Source organism: Acomys russatus, chromosome 10 (genome assembly GCF_903995435.1).
Source record: "Acomys russatus chromosome 10, mAcoRus1.1, whole genome shotgun sequence".
Classification (NCBI taxonomy): domain Eukaryota; kingdom Metazoa; phylum Chordata; class Mammalia; order Rodentia; family Muridae; genus Acomys; species Acomys russatus.
Window position 1 is genome coordinate 73,355,548 of NC_067146.1, and position 20,325 is coordinate 73,375,872.

General features: G+C 41.9%; 1 protein-coding gene across 1 annotated transcript; it reads left to right on the forward strand.

The window, feature by feature from the left end:
• The first annotated feature begins 1,328 nt into the window (after nt 1-1,328).
• Tra2a (transformer 2 alpha homolog) lies at nt 1,329-19,979 on the forward strand. The gene is made up of 9 exons (XM_051152421.1): nt 1,329-1,549; nt 1,839-1,919; nt 10,780-10,913; nt 11,846-12,005; nt 14,369-14,557; nt 16,719-16,834; nt 18,477-18,608; nt 19,429-19,496; nt 19,627-19,979. The coding sequence occupies exons 1-9, from the start codon at nt 1,514-1,516 to the stop codon at nt 19,635-19,637; spliced, it is 927 nt and encodes a 308-aa protein (XP_051008378.1). The 5' UTR covers nt 1,329-1,513; the 3' UTR covers nt 19,638-19,979.
• The last annotated feature ends 346 nt before the right edge of the window (nt 19,980-20,325 follow it).

The following is a 20,325-nucleotide window of genomic DNA, read 5'->3' on the forward strand; positions in this document are numbered from 1 at the left end:
GGGGGGCACAAAACAAACAAAAAAACCCAAACCAAAACAACAACAAAAACCGTGTTTCCCTATGTTCAGCTGCACATTGGGGAGGCATCACATGTCATCAAGTGTATTCCTTGTTTGATATATGTTTACCTTATATACAGCGACAGGATCTCTCCCTGGAACCTAAAGCTCATCAATTTAGCTAGATAGCTTGCTATAGGAATCACCGTCTTGTGGTGGTGCACGCCTTTAATCCCAGCACTCGGGAGGCAAGAGGCAGGCGGGTTGCTGTGAGTTCGAAGCCAGCCTGGTCTACAAAGCGGGTCCAGGACAGCCAAGGCTACACAGAGAAACCCTATCTCATGGGGGGGGGGGAGGAATCCCTGTCTCTGCCCTGTCTCTGCACAGATTCTTTACCCACTGAGCCATTTCGAGACAGGGTTTCTCTGTGTAGCCTTGGCCATCCTGGACTCACTTTGTAGACCAGGCTGGCCTCGAACTCTGCCTGCCTCTGCCTCCCGAGTGCTGGGATTAAAGGCGTGCGCCACCACGCCCGGCTCAATAAACACTATTTTTGATAAGGAGTCTATTCTAATATAAGTGTTGTTGGTGTAACAGGCGACCCAGCTGGCCTGCCTTCAGGGTCCTTCAGGGTCCTTGCGACGTCTAACGTCATTACCTGTGGCCGCTGCCAGGTGTGCGGAATTAAAAGGACCCGCCCACCACCCGGCTCTCTTGGTCCCCTCAGGCTAATGCCTTTCCTCTTCCCCCCCCCCCCCCCCAAATAAATCTCCTTGTACCAGACCTGTTGAGTGGCATGTAATTCCTCACATATAACAAGTGTGAAAATATAAGATAGGACAAGCAAAAACAAAGACCAGTGGAGAACTAGGCATTGTTTAAAAAAAAAAAAAAAAAAGGTAATAAGTAGACTAGGAACGGGGCTAGAAGCAGGAAGAGCAGCTTCTCAGTACAACCCTATCTGTACATTTACTGTTATTTAAACGTTCAAAAGGACAAATATTGGGGCTGAGGAAAGCTCACCTGGTAAAGTGTTTTGCTGTTTGTTTTGGTTTTGGTTTTTTTGCCATGCAAGCAAGACCTGAGCTCTAACACCCAGAAAGAACAAAAACAAAACCAAGAAAAACCACAGGCAAAGCCAGGCGGTGAGACACGCCTTCAAAGCCAGCAAACAGACGATAAACAGTCCCGATGCCAAGGAGCCTGAATCTTGAAAGCAGCCAATCTCCCGCGCTCCGCCAGGCGGACACAAAGCTTCCCGGGGCGGGGGGGCGGAGCGACTGACGTCACTCGGTTCCGCCCCCTGACGTCGGGCGCCGGGGATACCAGGAGGTTTCTGGCGGCGCCGGCGCCATTTTGCCGGAGCGTGCGAGCTAGTGGGAGCGGAGCGCACCGGTCGTTGTAGCCGTCGCCTTCCTCCTCCCCACAGTCCAGACAGCGGGGCGACTAGGCCGTCGGCCCTCGAGCCGAGACTTGTCTCTTTTCCTTTAGTTCTCGGGAGCGCCTGGCCGACATGAGTGATGTAGAGGAGAACAACTTCGAGGGCAGAGTGAGTACAAAGCCGCGGGAGCCGTCTTCGGCGGCGGCCCGATGCTCCGGGGCTCGGGGAGCAGCGCGGTCGGTCGGGCGAGGTTGCGGGGCCCGCGGGAGCAGCCTTGAGGGCCACCGCGAGCGCGTCCTCAGGTCCCAAGATGGCTTCGGGGTCTCCCCCCCGCACACACAACACACACCCCCCGGCTGCCCAGATGCCCCCACTAGCCCGCAGCGCTCGTTTTCTGGCGGCTGACTTGGTACCCTGGCCTGCTCCTATCCTCTCCTGTCGCTCCCTTTCCCCTCAGCTTCCCATCTCTGCTCCGAGGTGCGGGTCCCCGGCGCGGTGGGGCAGGAGGCGGCGGGGCGCTCCCTCCGGCCGGATAGTGGTAGGTGCTTCCCGCAGCGGCATCTCTGGCCACCTCACCCCCCCACCCTACACCCCCGACCCGGTCCGGCCATCGCAGCGGGGTCTCGGGGCTGCTGTCCGGGCGGGGGATCCGCTGGGGCCTGTGTCTCCTTGGCTCTCTGTTGCAGTGAGCGGCCGCGTCCCCGTCGGAACCGGCGGCGTTGCGTCTATAAAGGAGGGGGCGGGAAAGCCTTGAGGTTGGAGGTGGGACGAGCCCAGTGAAGTGGTTTAGTCGAGGACCGCAGCGAGCCCTTAGGAGTTCTTAAGACGAGAGCTGTGAAGGGATTTCCCTTAATGCCCTCTTTTCCTTTCATTTCTAAGTGAACGTGGCAGTGGCAGTAACGCCTGTTGTATCTGCTGGATGTTGGCTTCTTTAAGTCTCAACTTCTAATGCTTTCCTGTGACCTTTCACTTGAAAACGCCTTTACGGGTTTTTATGGTTAAACTGTCAAGACATCTTACTTTAGCCTTACGTAACTGAATTAAAGTTTCGTGGCTCACTTTTTCAAGATCGGTGTTACCTCAAAAGAGTACCCGAAATTTACAGGCACTCTCCGTTTCTTCTCTCACCCATCCCCTCACCCCCCCCCCCCCATCCCATGCCAGGGCTCGAGGTTTGCATTATTTGAGGTCTTAAGACTATAAACAGCACAAAGAATACGTTATCCTCAGCTTGATTGTGTTGAGGACATTTCTATCTGGTTTTTGAGCTTTGTTTCCGAAGTTAACCCTAGTAGTGGGAATTGATGGAAGTGAGTCCTGGTGAAACCATGGAGAAAAATAAAAGGGAAACAAAAGTCCCATGGTACGCGTGCTCTGGCAGTTGTGTTGGTATTTATTCTAGAGGGGGAGGGGCGGTGGAAAAAAACCACCTGTGGGGGTTGCTGGAAGGAGAGAATTTATCCCGTTTGGAAGCTCAAGATTTAATCAGTCAAGTCATAGGACCGGTCAGTTAGGTTTTTGGTCTTGGAAAGGAAGGGTGGGGTTTTGTTTTGTTTTTTTTAATGCACTAGGATAGGATCAAAACTACGTTTAGCTTTGATGGATTATTTGAATAAAATTTGCAGACTGAATATAGATGAACCTACTTACTGGTTTAGGATTGTTTTGTTGTCCTAACAACTTTTGAGGATCATGAGATTTAAAAAAAAAACCCTGAAGGTATTACTTGTGAAAAATTTAGGAAATTAAGAAAAGACGTTTTTCTGTCTTTTTTTTAAAGTGCAGGGATTGGTTTGTGGGATTTGCACCAATGTTATTTAGTGGCTCTGGCTCTTCTAATTTGTCACCTAGTGGAAGGAGTAGTAGATAAGTAACCACCTTACCAACCAAAAGTATTTAAGATTCCCTTTCACTTTTCAGTTAGAATTTATTTATTTATCAAAACAGTTAACAAGAGATTTTTTTTTCCTCGTTCACCCTCTTCTGCCATTTGTAGTAACAAAATTTTTTTCTTTGTTTTACAATGGTACCCGTAGACTTTTCAGGGTTAATTACAGCTCTAAAGGTGCAACAGATTTTTTGGGTTTTGTGTGTTCTTAAATTGTAATTGTACATATTTGTAATTACATAAAGAATTGGAATGCTAGAGGCTTTTCTGAAGATTCGCCTTGGTTTTGTGTCTGAGCTCTCTGGAGTGGAGTCCAGGTCTTTTCCATGCTAGGCAAGTGCTCTACCGCTCCTTTTCCTAAAAGCAGCTCGATATTTAAATACAGTGGTTTGGATTGGAGGGGGTCCGACCGTTGACTATAAATGAGCAATTAAGAAATTTCTATAATACTACTGCTACACCCCCCTTTTCTTTCCTCAAAAAATGTCTGAGGGCAGCATCCTAAATTTTCAGATGATGTGTTTGTTGAAGTTATTTACATGGTAGTTAGGAAAGGGTTATTAGTCTAGTTTCTTGTTTTGAGGTTTAGGTTTTGGGGATGAGTTTTTGTTTTTTTCCAGACAGGGTTTCTGTGTAGCCTTGGCTGGCCTCGAACTCAGTGATCCGCTTGCCTCTGCCTCCTGAGTGCTGGGATTAAAGGCGTGCGCCACCACACCCGGCCTGAATTTTTAAAAGTCTTAGTATGACATCTTTTTACTATAGAATGATTGGTTGATGTACTAATTGGAATTAAGAGTTGATTCTGTGTGCTTAGTGGGGAAAGTGCTTGCTATACAAGCCTGTGAAGCTAAGTTCTGAGCCCTGGCACCTATGTAAAAAGCCAGGCTTGGCAAAGCATGCCTCCAATTTAAGTTCTTAGGAAGTGGAGGCAGGAGGATTCCTTGGGCAATTCAGTTAACCAATACATGACCTTTGGGTTCAGTGAGAAACCAACCTTATCTCAAACATTGAAGTAGAGGGTTATAGAGCAAGTTACCTGGCCTTTCTTCACTGGTATTTGGGGGATACAAACATATACAAAGGTGTATGTGCATATTAATATCTTAACACATGTCAAGACATATCTATGTTTATAATCCCACAACTCAGGAGGTGATATCCAGAGGATAACCACTAGTTTGAAGTCAGCTGAAGATACACAGCAAGACTGGCAGTGCTGGAGAGACGGCTCAGAGGTTAAGAGCACTGACTTCTTGCAGAGGACCCAGGTTCAGTGCCCAGCACTCACATGGCAGCTCACAATCATATGTAACTTGTTCCCAGGGCTTTAGATACAATCTTCTGGCACCCGGGTATAGCATCCATATAGTACACAGAAATACATGCAGGTAAAGACACCCACACGTTAAAAAAAAAATAAGCCTTTAATCTGAGAGACAGAAGCAGGCGGGTCTCTGAGTTGGAGGCCAGTGTACAGGGTGAGTTCCAGGACAGCCAAGGCTACAGAGAAACCCTGTTTATCTATAAAAACTAAACAAGTGGGGGGAGGGGTTTGCTTCCCTCTGGAATTGATTTACTGGCTTGTTTTTCAAATAGATTTCATTTGGGGTTTAAGATTTTTATGAGGATTGGAGAAGTGGCACAGCTGATCTTATAAAGGTTTGGTGTTTCCTAGCCCCTGAATCAAGTAGTCCACAAGCAATTTAATTTCAGTTTCCAAAGGATCTGTAGTCCTGGGATGGAAGTGGTACACATAAATTCATGTAACACAGCATTTTTTTTTTAAGTTGTGTTGTGAACTTAAGCACTTCCCTAGATTACTTTGCTTAAGGGGTTGGGTAGAGTGGAAGGGAGAGAAGTGGCTGAGCTGCTGTTTCTCCAGAGAACTGAATTGGTAGTTGACAGTTGTCTGACATCAGCTTCAAGGAATCCAACGTCCTTTCCTGGCTGGTGCAGGCTCCCACACACACTAACACAGACAAACGTGCACATAAAATCTTTCTTAAAGCCTGGGTTGTGGTGGTCTATGCCATTAATTCTAGTACTCGAGAGGTGGAAGCAGGTCTGGCCCACATAGCGACGTTCAGAATAGCCAGAGCAGTGTAGAAAGAATGAAATCATCAAGCCAGTTGTGTGTGCTGCTGTTTCTTCACCCTATCCCCCTGCCTTCAGTTGAGCAAGGAATTTGCAAACTTAGGAAACTATCTTAAATCTCAAGTTTTTACATTTAAGAATTTCTTCTCTTAAGGATACTAATTTGCTCAATGTAAAAGGCAGATTTTTGAGAAGAATCAGTGCCCATAACTACCCACAAGGCATCGCTATAATTTTGTAGACTTATCCAACAAGTGCTTGGCACGGTGGTACATGGCTATTTGAGAAGTGATGAAAACTTGCTTTAGCTTCTTGTCTCCCACAACAACCCCCAGAGTCTTGAGCTCTCAGAGATTGTAACAGAACTTAAATACAATGGATGGGTTTGTTTGGTTGGTTTTTTTAGACTAACTTTATCCATATACTTAATTTTCTAGGTGAATTGTCTTACAATAATTTAATTTGACCAGAGAAAAATGGCATGAATAATCAGCATAATGGTTTCCTTAAACCTCGCTTACTAAAAATACTTTATTGTCAGTAGATATATCATCAACCCCCAAGACCTTTATAAAAGGCATGTGTCTCCGTGCTAAGTGAAGACAGAAGTAGGGCAGAAGTGGAAAATGTAACAGTCACATTGAGGAAAAGATTGTTCAGTACTAGAAAGGCTGAAAGCCAACAGTAAAAGGAAATGTGAATGTCAGGTGTTTGTAAGTAGGCCTGAGAGAAGAAAATTGACTTTCCCCCTTGAAACCAAGGCCCTGTCATGTGGTTTATACCTACTTTATGGCACCAGAAGATAAGAGTGTGAGTTGAGAATTTGGTAGTTGGCTTTAGTTTTTATTGCCTTGAATATATCCAAGTTATACAGACTTGGAAGAGGAGCTGTGTAGGCCAGGCTGGCCTCAAACTTGTTCTTTAACCAAACTTGTTCTTGAACTAGAAGCATTTTAAGGGCTAAGAGTACAGGCATGTGCTATGACACCCAAGTGTGGGAGGCAGCTTTGTTCATGTTAGAGAGAAAGGCTCTCAAACAACTGGGTTACACCCCCAGCCCTAAACTTGTACTTTTATAATCATTTTTATACCAGCTTTTGGATATAACATTTTATCAGAACACAGTAGTCTGGCAGGGTTATGGGCAACATTTAAAATTTTTAATGGGATTTAAATTTTTACAGATAACCTCACAACTTATGAGTTTACGATTACCAGTTAATAAATTATTATGATAAGTTTTCAAATGTAGTCTAAACTTGAGAGAATATAGACATATTTATGTTGTCTATGAGTTTTTGTAGAGACCACATTGACATCATGGTGCAGCAGACAAGTATGACCTTAAAAGAAATGAAATTATTGCTTGAAATTATGAGCAATATATAGTTTGCTTCCAGGGATGGTCCTAATAGCAATGTGGTTAGAAATTGGAACTTCTACTAAAGACCTATTCCATTGTTCCCAGAGAAAGAAAGCATGTGTCCCTACTAAAGACTAATTAATAGAATAAGTATGGTATTTGGGCAACCAAGTGCACTTTCTTCCTGGCATATGCTTTAAGTTCACTAGTTTATTCCTGTGGCAATTTCCACTTTATAAAGTACTAGGGAAATAATAGCAAGTTTGTTGGTGTGATGTACAGACTTGAATTCATATCATTGTCCTATAACCTGGCAGCATTGCCTTGACTTAGTATTTAAAAGGCTTATTGTATGGTGCTTATATGCATTTGCTTATCTTCACCTTAATGTGAAGCACTGAGCTTATATAGTTTACATCTGCTGAGCATCCTAGTTCTTGTTCAATTTCTACAACAAACACCAAAACCTGTTTGAGTGAGTTGTGCTTTAAGAGCCTCTCTCTGGCCTTCTGGTTTGTAATATCTAAGGTAGATGGAAGCCTATTTAGTTTTTTTTTTTTTTTTTTTTTTTTGTTTTGTTTTGTTTTGTTTTTTTGTTTTTGTTTTTTTGTTTTTAATACTCTGTGATAAGGGTCAATATGAGTAGTCTTGCCTGTTGCAATCAGCATGTTGTAATGAGTTGTTGAATGTTGTAGCCAGGACACTAAGGAGTTTTAACGTCCCTACAATAATAAGACAGCTTTTAACAGCTGGTTAGTCTAGTGAAACAAAACAGATGGCTGCCTCTTTCCAGAATTTAATTTTTTTCCTTGCAATTTAAGTTTCCAAATTCTGAATAGTCTTATGAGTTTCTTTTTTATAATTTAAAATTAGCCAGCTATAGTTGCATATGCTTGTAGTGCATGTGTTTGTAATCCTTGTTTCTTGGGAGACTAAAGAGGAAAGGCTCATTTACCACAAGTGTGAAATCAGCCTGCCCGCCACAGTAAACTCTTGTTTCATAAAGAAAATAGAAAGTAGTTCATTAAAAAGTTGAAAATAGAGCTGGGCCTGGTGATGCACCTTTTAATCTCAGCACTCTGGAAGCAGTGGCAGGTGGATCTCTTGAGTTCGAGGCCAGCCTGGTCTACAAGCAAGTCCAGGTCAGCCAGGGCTACACAGAGAAACTGTGGGAGGGGGTGAAAATGTTTCATTTAAAATGATAGGTCAAAGGTTAAAACATTATGTGGCATTTGTCCTCCATAAATGACTCCTATAGCCTCACTCTAATGTAGTTTAGTGAAAGTGGCATTTATTTAGTATTTGAGAAATAAAATACCTTTAAATGATAAATATTGGTATGACCTGCTTTCTGTATCACCAGCTATTGGAACAACAGGCCATATTCTGATTTGTTCATAGTTTATTTATAGATGTAAGCAGACAGTTAAGAGCACTAGTCTGTAAAGTTGTTTGTTAAGGTTCCTGAAGATATGAGAGTTTAGATTTGTGACAGCCTGGTGGGGGTTGTTGTTATTGTTGTTGTTTAATAAGGCTTTTGCACTGGGTATGTGTGTCAGTGTTAAGTCTCCAGTCTGGGGACCAGTGGGTAAGGCACTTGCTGCCCCACTCCACAACCCTAAGTTTTTAGTAGGAATGGACTCCAGCAGGTTGTTCTTTGGCCACATGTGCACAACAAACTAAAGCAAGTGTAATCTTTGAAAGATTGTTTTTAGTAACTTTATGAAGAGAGGCTTGGAAAGTTAAAATATCTGGGCCATTAAATTTTTGTCATGTTGGAGGGTTCATTAATTTAAAAGTAATTTTTCAGCTTTATTCTAGGTGTTCTTTTTTTAATCATGATAAAACCAAAAGTTTATAGTACCCCAGCAAAACCTTCCGATATTTATGTGTAGCCAAGGCTGTGGTGCATGCATAAGCTCTGCTGTAACTGCCAGTCCACAGCACGTACATAAATGAGTGTTACGCTAGAAGGTCTGTTGTATAGAAAGGACAGCTGGAAGGAAAAGATTCCTCTGGGTTCACATTTTGAACCAGCCCTTGAAATTTCAGTTATAAGCAAGATTAATAATTTTTTCTTTCTACAAGTAGTGAATATGTCACTCCAGGCATCTGTCTAGAAATGTAAGAGTCTAAGAAGACAGCTTTAACACTGGGTAACACTGACCAGGGAAATAATGCTTGGGATCTTGTAAATCTTCTGATATTAAACTTCAAGGAAAGGGGCCATGGATATAGCTCAATTGACACAGAGCGTATCTAACTAGCCCTGGGTTCAGTCCCAGCACTGCAGAAAGCCTAGTTTTGGTATGCATGCCTGTGTATAACTTGGGAAGATAGAAGTAGGAGATGTGGGACCTTGCTTTTTAAATGAAAATGGGATATATACTTTAATAACATTGGGCCAATTTTTTGTGTTAATAACCAAGTCTTAAGTGGATGAAGAAACCAAATTTTGATTTCTGTTTTGGTTGTGTGGGTCTCCTATCAATCAAGTTACCATGCTCTTTAGTCAGATATAAGTTTTGTTTGTTTGTTTGTTTTAGTTTTGGGTTTTTTGTTTGTTTGTTTGTTTTTGTAAGTTTTTAGATGTAAGTTTTTCAGAGATCAGTTTGCCATGAAGGAGAGGTGTGTTTCTCTTCAAGAGATGAGATACCCCTATAAGGAGTGCAAATGTGCACAGATAGATGCAAAAGCAGTGACAAGGACAATTGTCACGATACACATTCTTTGATTTGTACTCTGGTATTTTAACTGGTATAAGAGGCAGGAGGAATTCTCTGAACTACAGTACATCCTGAGTTTTAAAGCATATAGTTTAGGAATTTACAAGCCAAAATCAGGACTGTTAGGAACTTTGTGCTCTTTCCCTTTAGTTTTCATATGCTTGGCTTCAAAACACACCTTTCTGGTTGATCAGAACAACTGAAGATAGTGGTCAAAATTGGGAGAGGGTGTAATCACACTAATTTGTTTATGTCTTAGATCTCAGCATGTGTGCTGTCACGTGAGTTCAGGTTGTATGTACAGCTATTTTGGCCCGAGATGCTTTGCTTCAGTGGTACCTGAATTTCTTAATGCTGCTTATTGAAAGTTAATTCTTAACATCAGTGAGAGCCTTCAGCCTATAAAATAGTGGAAAATGAATATTTAGATGGGGGGAATTGTAGTTTATGTTTGAATTACATATTTATATTAAAATTAGGCACTAGTATGGAACATGAAAGGGGAGGAGGGCAAAGAGTATGGTTAAAAACTTAGAGGAATTTAGTAAATTCTGTTAGACTACACTTTTGAGCATTTTAAAATTTTGGGTTTTTTTTAAATTTATTTTTAAATAAACTAGTTATTTGCACTTTACCTGCTGGCCTTTCCATTTGGTAGATAACATTCTGAACTCCAGCAGAGTTTTATAATCCCCACGTGCTTAAATATACTAAATGTTCTTTTTCCATTAAGGTTAATGTTCGTGAAGAAATTGAAGAGTTTTTTCCAAGAATGTGGAAGATAAATCAAGATAAAAGAAGGCTAATGAAAAGTATTAAAGATCAGAAAATTAAAATTGAATGGGGGAAAAAATTGAACAGAAGATTGGTCAGATAGAAGCACTTGAATATTTTTTTAAGGCTATTTTGAATTGTTTGAATTGGGGAAGAATGCACGAAGTATGAAAAATGAAAAGCTCAATGAAGAATGAAGAGAAGTAGAAAGCAAGAGTGAAGTAGAATTAAAAGAATCTGGAAGAATGAATGGGTCCTAGGTTAAGTAAATGTATGGTTTATGTTCCAGTGTCTGTATGATCAAGTTGTAGATGAATTTGCATGATTACTTAGTTAATAGAAAATTGGTGATCTGGTTCAAGTAGGGAATTATTGAGGACAGTTAGCAATATTAACAATGGGATATTAATGAGCTGAAATTTTTTTTCTGGAGGGTGTTGCCTAACCGTTTGTTTTCCAGGAGCAATCAATATAAATAATTACGGTACTTTAAATGTTAGGTGTTAGGCATCTACGTGACCAGTGCCATTTGTAATACTGTCTTCTTTGTTAGGAGTCTCGCTCTCAATCAAAATCTCCAACGGGAACTCCTGCTCGAGTAAAATCAGAGAGCAGGTCAGGATCTCGTAGTCCATCAAGGGTTTCCAAACATTCTGAGTCCCACTCTCGATCAAGATCAAAATCCAGGTAAGTTTAAAATGTGTAAGCTGCTTTCTTCACAGCAAAAGGGATTTGTTGGGTCTCCTCTTAGCTGTATTTCTCATAGAAGGTTCACAATAGGCTCGGACCGCAGAATTTAGACGCCTTTCTTGGTGTATCTGTTAGCTGCTATCCACTGAGTAAGGCACCTGCCACCATACCTGATTTTAATCTTTGGAAGCCACATGGGGAAACTGACTGCTACCGTTGCCCTCTCACCTCTACCCACACAAGTACAATATAGCACACAATGGAAAATAAATAAATGTGTACATTTATAGTCCACCTGACTCTGCAAAGCAGAGCTTACCTTCTGCCCAAGCCAAAACCTCATTGCTGTAAGGAGGTAGATTGGGCTAAAATAATAGTATTAAGAAAAGGTGTGGGTGGTGGTGGTGCACACTGGGGCACTCGGGAGGCAGAGGCAGGTGGATCTCTGTGAGTTTAAGACCAGTCGGGTCTACAAAGCGAGTCCAGAACAGTCAAGGCTACACAAAGAAACCCTGTCTGGAAAAAGAAAGAAAAGGTTACTTCAGTACCCTGTGCTCTTCATTGGTTCCTCTATAGGCACAGCAGATTTACTGTGCTGCTCTTTCTTTCCCTCTTGCTTTTCATCTTAGGCAGGCTCTCACTATCTAGCCCTAGCTGCCATGCCCAGCTTGATCTAATACTTTTTAAAGATTACTTAGTGTTTGGTTTTGTTTTTAATTATTACTGTAGGTTTTGTGTCTCTGTGTGTGTGCCGCATGCAGAGACTAGAAGAGTGGGTCATCCCCTGGAACTAGAGTTAATGGATGGTTATAAACCACCCTAAGCCAAAGCTGAGTCCTCTTGGAGAGCAACAAATGCTCTTAATTGTTGAGCTATCTATGCAGCCCTGTGATCCAGCATTTTACCTAAGTTTATTTATTCTCTCAAAGGTCAAGGTCGCGGAGGCATTCTCACAGACGATACACGCGATCCAGGTCCCATTCCCATAGGAGGCGATCTCGAAGTAGGTCCTACACACCAGAGTATCGGCGGCGAAGAAGCCGGAGTCACTCTCCGATGTCTAATCGCAGAAGACACACTGGCAGCAGGGTATGTGTGGATGAGTTGTGTAAGTGTTAATGGAGAGCTGGTTTTCTGTGCATGGCATAATACCTCGCTTACATGAAAGGGAGATGGTACTACAGAAACTGTATATATAATTTTAGCTGAGCGTGGTGACGCACACCGTTAATCCCAGCACTTGGGAGTCAGAGGCAGGTGGATCTCTGAATTCAAGGCCAGCCTGGTCTACAAAGTGAGGCCAGAAAAGCCAGGGCTACACAGAGAAACCCTGTCTCGAAAAACCAAAAAGAAAAGGAAAAATGTTTTAGCTTTGGTGGTTTTACTTGCTTTTAATCCCAGTACTCAGGAAGCAAAGGCAGGCGGATCTCTTCAGTCCCGGGCCAGCCAGGGCCACAGAGGAAGCCCTATCTAAAAAAAGGAAAGAAAAGAAGTTAAGCATTTTATGTTGTGCATTTGCTAATAAAGGACGTGCTACTACCATTTCATAATTGCATAAACTACTACAAATGAAGTACATTTTCTTGACTTTGTGTAACAGGTTTTTGCCTTGTCCGTATGGCTGGCTGGCTTCAAACTCAGCAATCCTTTTGTTCCCTCCTCTCAAGTGCTAAGTCCAAATGAGTGCACTTCCCAAGGAAGCCAGAAAGGACGTTGGTTCCCCTGGATTATAATGAACAGTCGTTTGTGAGCCTCCTAACATGGTACTAGGAAATGAACTCTGATCCTCGCTAGAGTGACATGAGAGCTTAACCATCTCTCCGGCCCCTTGAATATTTGCTTTAGTTTGAACATGAGTGTTTGTGTGCGCGCACGAGCAGACCAGAGGCTGTACCCACCTTACATTTTGAAATAGCCTCATTGAGCCTGGAGCTCACCTATTGGCTATGCTGGCTGTGTAACAAGTGCTAGGATTTCAAGCGTGCACAGTTGAACCCAGCCTTTTCTATGTGTGTTTAAAAAGCCAAATTTGGTGAGAAATATATTCAACAATTAAAATAAAATCATTAACTGATTGTGGTAAGCTCAACTTGGGTTGTTTCTTTCTCACTCGTTTTTATTACAGGAAGAAAAAAATTTCTATGTAATAAACTTTCACTAAATGCATGTAATACGCTTAGTCTCTCTAAGTGGCAGGTTGTTTGGATGTGAGACACTAAAGTGTTTAGGTTTGGTTTAGTAGTTGGCAGAGGGGCCACCTGATAGCTCAGTAACTGCATTAGGGTTGCTTGGCTGCTAAGACTGATCTGAGTTTAAACCTAGAACAACCTACATTGGAGAAAATTTGGCCTGACCGCCATATGTTTCAGTGTGTGTATATGTGTGTGAAATAAGTGTTTTAAAAAATATATGGCAGAGCTTAGGTTCAACCAGGTTGCTTTACTCTAGAGGTGGTTTTGGGTTTTTGTTTGTTTTGTTTTTGAGGGGGTCAAGACAGGGTCTCTGTTAGCTTTGGCTGTCCTGGACTCCCTTTGTAGACAAGGCTGGTCTTGAACTCATAGCAATCCACCTGCCTCTGCCTCTTTGAGTGCTGGGATTAAAAGCTCAGCTTTACTCTAAAGTTCTTAGCTACTTTGCTTCTCCTACATAATACCAGTAATACTGACAACCATGGTAGACTGTGTGTCAGTGTTTAATCTTAAATCTGGATTCGGGAGACATTCATTCAAAAAATATCCTGCTACAGAATGAAAATGGTGCCTGGAGATAAGGCTCAGTGGTTAAGACGACTTAACTGCTTTGCCACAGAATTGGGATCTTTCACTCCCACCTGGCCTCTGTGGACATGGAGACATTGACAGATATATGGAGGAGAGTGGATTTTAAATTCTGGTGGGTGGGTGCGTGTGCACGTGTAGGTCAGAAGGTGTTTGATCCCCTGAAAGTCGTTGTAAGCTACCATGTGGGTACTGGGAACTGAAACGGGGTCCTCTGCAAGAGCAACCAGTACCCCTAACCATGGCATATTGTAGGATGCGTGGTTTTTCCTCCCAGCCCCAAGTTCCCAGAATGATGACTCATGAGACTCAAAATATATTTACATATTTAGGCTCTTTTTGACTAGCCCATAACTTATAACCCGTTTATACTAATCTACATTCTGCCGTGTGGCTGGTTGGCTCTGTGCTCCCAGAATTCTTTCTGCCTACTGGATGTCACTACCTTCTTTCTATCCTCTCCTGTAGCCCATAGAGAGCACACAAATTGAGCCATCTTTTTAGCTTTTAAAGAATGAAAATAGAGGGCTGGGAATATAGCTACTTTAAAAGAAATTGCTGTGCTGGACTAGAGAGAGGTAAAGTTTTTGTACAGCTGTAGCTATAAAGTATATTCCAAAAAAGGTCTCTCTGTCTATATTGAGTTTTAATTTTAATTCTACCTTTACTCAACAGGCAAATCCAGATCCCAACACTTGCCTGGGAGTATTTGGCCTCAGTTTGTACACAACAGAGAGAGATCTTCGTGAAGTATTTTCTCGATATGGACCGTTGAGTGGTGTCAATGTGGTTTATGATCAGCGAACTGGGAGGTCACGTGGATTTGCCTTTGTTTATTTTGAGAGGATAGATGACTCTAAGGAGGTAAGTCTGGTTTAAATTTTTTCATTTGAAAGAATTTTTGGTATGCATGATAGTACAACCTTTCTACCACTGTGTAATTTTTATTAGTAGTAACATTACTAATAGAAGTCAGCATTTCTGTAAGCATGCCTTCTGGTTCTGTGGCCAGTTGGAACTCGGCTCACAGTGTTGCAGTTAAAAAGTTAGTTTTGTCTTTTAGCTTATGCTTTCTGGTATAATTACATGCTGATTGAAACCTTATGAACTGAGTGATAGGAGTTAAACTGGTGTGTAAGTGTTCTTTTTTGAATAAGCATATATTAATGTTTAAATTAACAATCTAGTCTTATGTCTAATTCCCCATGTATAAGTACAGAACTGGCTCATACTTGTTTTTAATATATTTGTCATCCTGTCCTATAATTCAAACATGACTTGATACCATTCATAATAAAAACTGGTATCAAGCATAGTTGCAGATGGCATGGGTGCTGAAAGCTGCTGAGGTTGAAAGAACACTTGAATGCATCCTGTAATGTACTGGATGACCCCAGAGCTTAGAATTAATAAGCCCACATCTTTTGGGGGAAGGGGGCTCTTTTTTCTTTCTTTTTTCTCTTTAGGTTTTTCAAGGCAGGTTTTCTCTGTAACACAAAGCCCTAACTGTTCTTTGTAGACCAGGCTGGCCTCCAGCCTTGAACTCACAGCAATCTCCTTCCTCTGCCTCCCAAGTGCTTGGATTAAAGGTGTGCACCACCACATCCAGCAATAAGCTCAATTTTTTTTTGGGGGGGGGGGGTTTCGAGACAGGGTTTCTCTGTGTAGCCTTGGCTGTCCTGGACTCCCTTTGTAGACCAGGCTGGCCTCGAACTCACAGCGATCTGCCTGCCTCTGCCTCTGCCTCCCGAGTGCTGGGATTAAAGGCGTGCGCCACCACGCCCGGCTCAATAAGCTCAAATTTTAATGGGACAGAAGTTAAGAAATTATGTGATCATAATTTGTAGTTTACTTTACCTAATGGACATAATTTGTGGCTTGCTTATTCCTGTTGCTTTCTTGGGGGGTGGTTTTTTATGTTTGCTTTTTTAAGGCAGTTTCTCTGTGGCCTTGGATTGCTTCTTTCTTTTCTTCTTTCTTTCTTTCTGTCATGGTCTCACTATATAGCCCTGGCTGTCTTTGGAATCACAGAGATCTACCTGTCTCCATCTCGAGTGCTGAGCTTATAGGTGTATGCCTTATTCCTGTTTCAGTTAGGCTGTAAGCCAGGTTTGATGGTGTGTGACTAATCCCACCGCTTGGGAAATCAAGCAGAAGTAGATTAAGGGTAGGCAGGTAGATTGGCAGGTCCATCTACCCAAACAAGCAGAATGGGGACAAAATAGAAGAAAGGAAAGTTAACCTATTTTCACAGGCATTATTGTCCACACCTGCCTAGGGACTCTTAGTTAAGTATAAGCAGAATTAACATCTTGAGCTTGTCTCAACACACTTTTTTTCCCATGTAAAACTTGTTTGTTTTAGCTTTATTCTTTCAGCTATCTTTTTTATGGCATAAAACAACTTAAACACTTCGCAATTTTGTCCATTTACTGAAATAGTTAAACTATCATTGCATTTTTAAAAAGTGAGATAAGCTCAAGTGTAGGCAGGTTATGGTCCTTTATACTTGGTGATCACTAGGAGGCACTGTTGGCTTAGAGGTGTTCATTTTCAACAAAGGGTGCAAGTTATAATTGTTTGTTTGCATCCTTTAAACTCGCCACTTCTTGGCTACTTAGTTTTATTAACAAACATTGAATACAAGAATAGAGGTAGATTAGGGCAGTGCATGCCTGTGGTCACAGCACTCTGAGAGGCAGGCAGATGAAAGGACTGCTGTAATTTCCAAACCATTCAGTGTGACATACTGATTCCTAGTTGTAAGATGAATAGCAGGAATTAAAAATAAAATTTCATGTCTTAAAGCTTAGCTCACTCTTCTGAATATCTGAGATGTTTGTTAATTATGTCTGGGCAATACTGAGCTCTGGGAATGCTGATGATGTTTATATAAGCTGCATTACTCTGCTATTTTCTGTTTTCAAGGTGGACTTTACTGAATTGTAAATGCTTCCTACTTAATTTTAACTAAAAATGGCTTCAAGATTAATGACTTATGGATTACTTTCTTTTTCTTCTATAGGCCATGGAAAGAGCAAATGGGATGGAGCTGGACGGCAGGAGAATTCGTGTGGATTACTCTATCACCAAGAGAGCCCACACACCCACACCAGGCATTTACATGGGCAGACCAACTCAGTAAGATTTTGGTTTTATAGGGATAGACTGTTCACTTAGTATGTTTAGCGTTAGCAACTTCCAACTTGCCTAAGAGTAAATTACACTCCAGAAATGTAGAAATGTGTGTCAAATTTGACTAGAAAATTGAAAACATAGCCATACCCCCTCACTTCTATCAGTATATATTCCCATGAGGGGACTGGGAAGATGGCTCATCAGTTAAGAGCACATAAGTGTCGGTGGGCATGATGGCTTGCCTCTGTAATGCCATCCTTCAGTAGGCTCTCAAAGGAGAATTGCCACTACTTTTGCAGCCAGCCTGGCTACAGTGTGATATTCTGTCTTGATAAAACTCTCTGGGAGGGATGCCTCTATATAGTATATTGATACACCATTTTAAAATACCATGGTTTTCAATTGAACAAAAACATAATTATTTCTGTTTTGTTTTGAGCGAAGAGTACCAAGTATGCAGAGGCAGGCTGGTCTCTGGAGTGTTGAGCCAGCCAGGATTACTGTTACACAGAAAAATGGTGGGAAGAGGGGTAGATGCAGGCTTTCTTGAGGGAACTGTGGCTTAGGGAATAAAAGGCCTCCAGGAAAGTGGACTTGAAACAGTGTTCCTTGTTTAGAACACACCAAGAAGAGGGGCTCAAATTTAGATTCACCTCCAAAGATGTAAACATTAGATCCTGACATAGATTTAGTCGAGTCAGGACTTAAGGACAGGGCATATATATTGCTTGCAGGAGATGGTTTCTCTCCAGACTTAGCAGTAAGCACCTTTATCCACTGACCCATCTTTCCAGCCTCTGCTCCTCCTCCTCTTCTTTTTTTTTTTTTTTAAGCTTTTTATTTTATATACATTGGTGTTTTGCCTGCGTGTTTGTCTGGGTGAGGATATCTTGGAGTTAGACAGTTGTGAGCTGCCATGTGGTTGCTGGGAATTGAACCTGGGTCCCCTGGAGGAAAATTCAATGCTCCTAACTGGTGTTCCCAGCCGCGGAGTCATCTCTCCAGCCCTGACATTTGCTGTTTCTTAATTACCTTTCAGCTATTCTTAGGCATAATTTCTACTTCAATATTGTCTCCTCCTCCTTTTTTTACAGAAGTGTCTCTCTACAGAGCCTTGCCTATCCTTTGCCTGTTTTAGATAAGCTGGCCACAGATTCACAGAGATTCTCTTCTATCTTTGAAGTGCTGGAGTTTTGTTTGTTTGTTTTTAATGTGTGCGGGAGGAGTACCTGAGTACAAGAATGCCCTTGGAGGCCTAAAGGTAGTGTCAGCTCCCCTGGAGCTAGAGTGGCAGGCAGTTGTGAGCCTCCCTACGTGGATGCTGGGAAACGAACTGATTCTTAGAATAGGATCCAAGTACTTTAAAAAAAAAAAGATTTATTACATATACAGTATTCTGCCCACATGTACACCTGCAGGCCAGAAGAGGACACTAGACCACCTTATAGATGGTTGTGAGCCACCATGTGGTTACTGGGAATTGTCTATGGAATCAGCAGAAATATGAGGGTATTTGCCTTGCATGGGAGATTCCTTCTTATCTCACTTTCCCTGCCAGTTTGTACTAAATGATCCTTCGTAATAACTTTTTTTTTAATCCCTTTTTTTAACCACCCCCCCCCCCCCCCCCAATTTTCCCCTGTAGTAGCGGTGGTGGAGGTGGTGGAGGAGGAGGCGGCGGCGGTGGTGGAGGAGGTGGTAGACGGCGAGACTCTTACTATGATAGAGGATATGATCGAGGCTATGACAGATACGAAGACTATGATTACCGGTACAGGTAATGCTTTCATTTGAGATACCTCTACTTTGCCAGGAAGTAGCATTATTTAGCACTTTAATGTTGAATATGTATAAATAAAAACTGGATGTTGGCCGGGCAGTGGTGGTGCACGCCTTTAATCCCAGCACTCGGGAGGCAGAGGCAGGCGGATTGCTGTGAGTTCAAGGCCAGCCTGGTCTACAAAGTGAGTCTAGAACAGCCAGGACTACAAGAGAAACCCTGTCTCAAAAGACAAAACAAAACTGGATGTTGGAGCTGGGTATATAGTAGCTGAGTAGTCCCAGTCTGAGAGGCAAAAATAGGATCACTTGAGCCCAGCCTTTGATTTGGAGTAAAATTTAAGGGCTGGGAGTGTCACTCAACGGCACTATGCTTCTCCATTATATGTTAGGCCCCGGGCGCAGTCCTCAGCACTGCTTGACAATATGTGGGTAGTTTTGTTTGGTTTTTGTTTTTGTGTGTGGGGGGGGGAGTTGTTTTATTTATTAATTTTTAAAAATTTTTATTTATTTTTTGAAGACTTTCCAAGTACTGGGATTAAAGGTGGTCTGTGGTACTATAATGGCTAGGGTCTTTTGGTTTGGTTTTTCGAGACAGGGTTTCTCTGTGTGGCCTTAGCTGTCCTGGACTCACTTTGTAGACCAGGCTGGTCTCAAGCTCAGAGATCCACCTGCCTCTGCCTCCCAAAGTGCTGGGATTAAAGATGTGTGCCGCCATACCCAGCTTTCCCTCCACACATACCCCCCCCCCTTTTTTTTTAAACCTGATTCTGTAAAGTGATCATATGTTGTACTAATTTAGCTCCCATTTCTTACAGAAGAAGGTCGCCGTCTCCTTACTATAGCCGCTACAGGTCACGGTCAAGATCTCGTTCCTATAGCCCAAGTACGTAAAATTTGCTTTTGTAGCATTGACGCCATTGGTTTTGGGAAACTTGGGTATGTGGTAGCTGTTAGTAGTTAGAAAAATATTAGCAAGTCAGATGATAATTAAAATTATTTTTGTTCTCTTTCAGGACGCTATTGATAATGGAGTGATTGTGCCCAAGGACTTTACTTTTTTCCTTTTTCCTTTTGGATTTCCAATGCTTCCTAGAGGGGAAAAATTCCTGGTTTATTTAATCTATGCGTGACCAGTTGGGTTGATGTTTCCTACCCTTTGTTATACTCTTAAGGTGTCATTGTCATTTGAGTAGTTAATGACTGAGGGAAAAGGAGCGCAGTGTTATGCCTTGTGTTCTTTGCCTTTACTAAAGATTACGGTCTTTTGAAAGCTGTTGTGATGGACATTGTAGTAGACATATCTTTGAGAGAAGATAACGCTTTAAGTAGATCAGTCATGTCAGGTTTGTCTGCAGTGGCATGGAAGAGTTGAATGTAGAAAGTTTGAAGCTGTAGGAGAAAATATGGGATATTTCTTTTGAAGACTGTAACTTTGAACCTAAAAATTAAGTCACCTTTTAGAAATTAAAAGCTTATAATTTAAGACATGTTGTATTTGAAGTTACATGTTAAACCTTATAAACTTAAAGTGATTTTTATGTTAAATTTACGGAAAGTTGAGTATTCCCTTAATCACTGAAGGACAACATTTATTTATTACCTAGAACAATTGTATAACTTGCTGTTAGGAATTTTGGTATGGGGACGTTGGTTATGTGGGTTATTGTATAGTATAGAATCCTAAAATACATGTGGGGAAGAGTAATTTCAAA

Excerpts from the sequence above, each read along its gene's own strand:
- Tra2a (XM_051152421.1), top strand. The coding sequence starts at position 1,514 with ATGAGTGATGTAGAGGAGAACAACTTCGAGGGCAGA. Across the intron at positions 1,920-10,779 it reads CTCCCTCCGGCCGGATAGTG|GAGTCTCGCTCTCAATCAAA; the intron begins GTAGGTGCTTCC and ends CTTCTTTGTTAG. Across the intron at positions 18,609-19,428 it reads GACTATGATTACCGGTACAG|AAGAAGGTCGCCGTCTCCTT; the intron begins GTAATGCTTTCA and ends CATTTCTTACAG.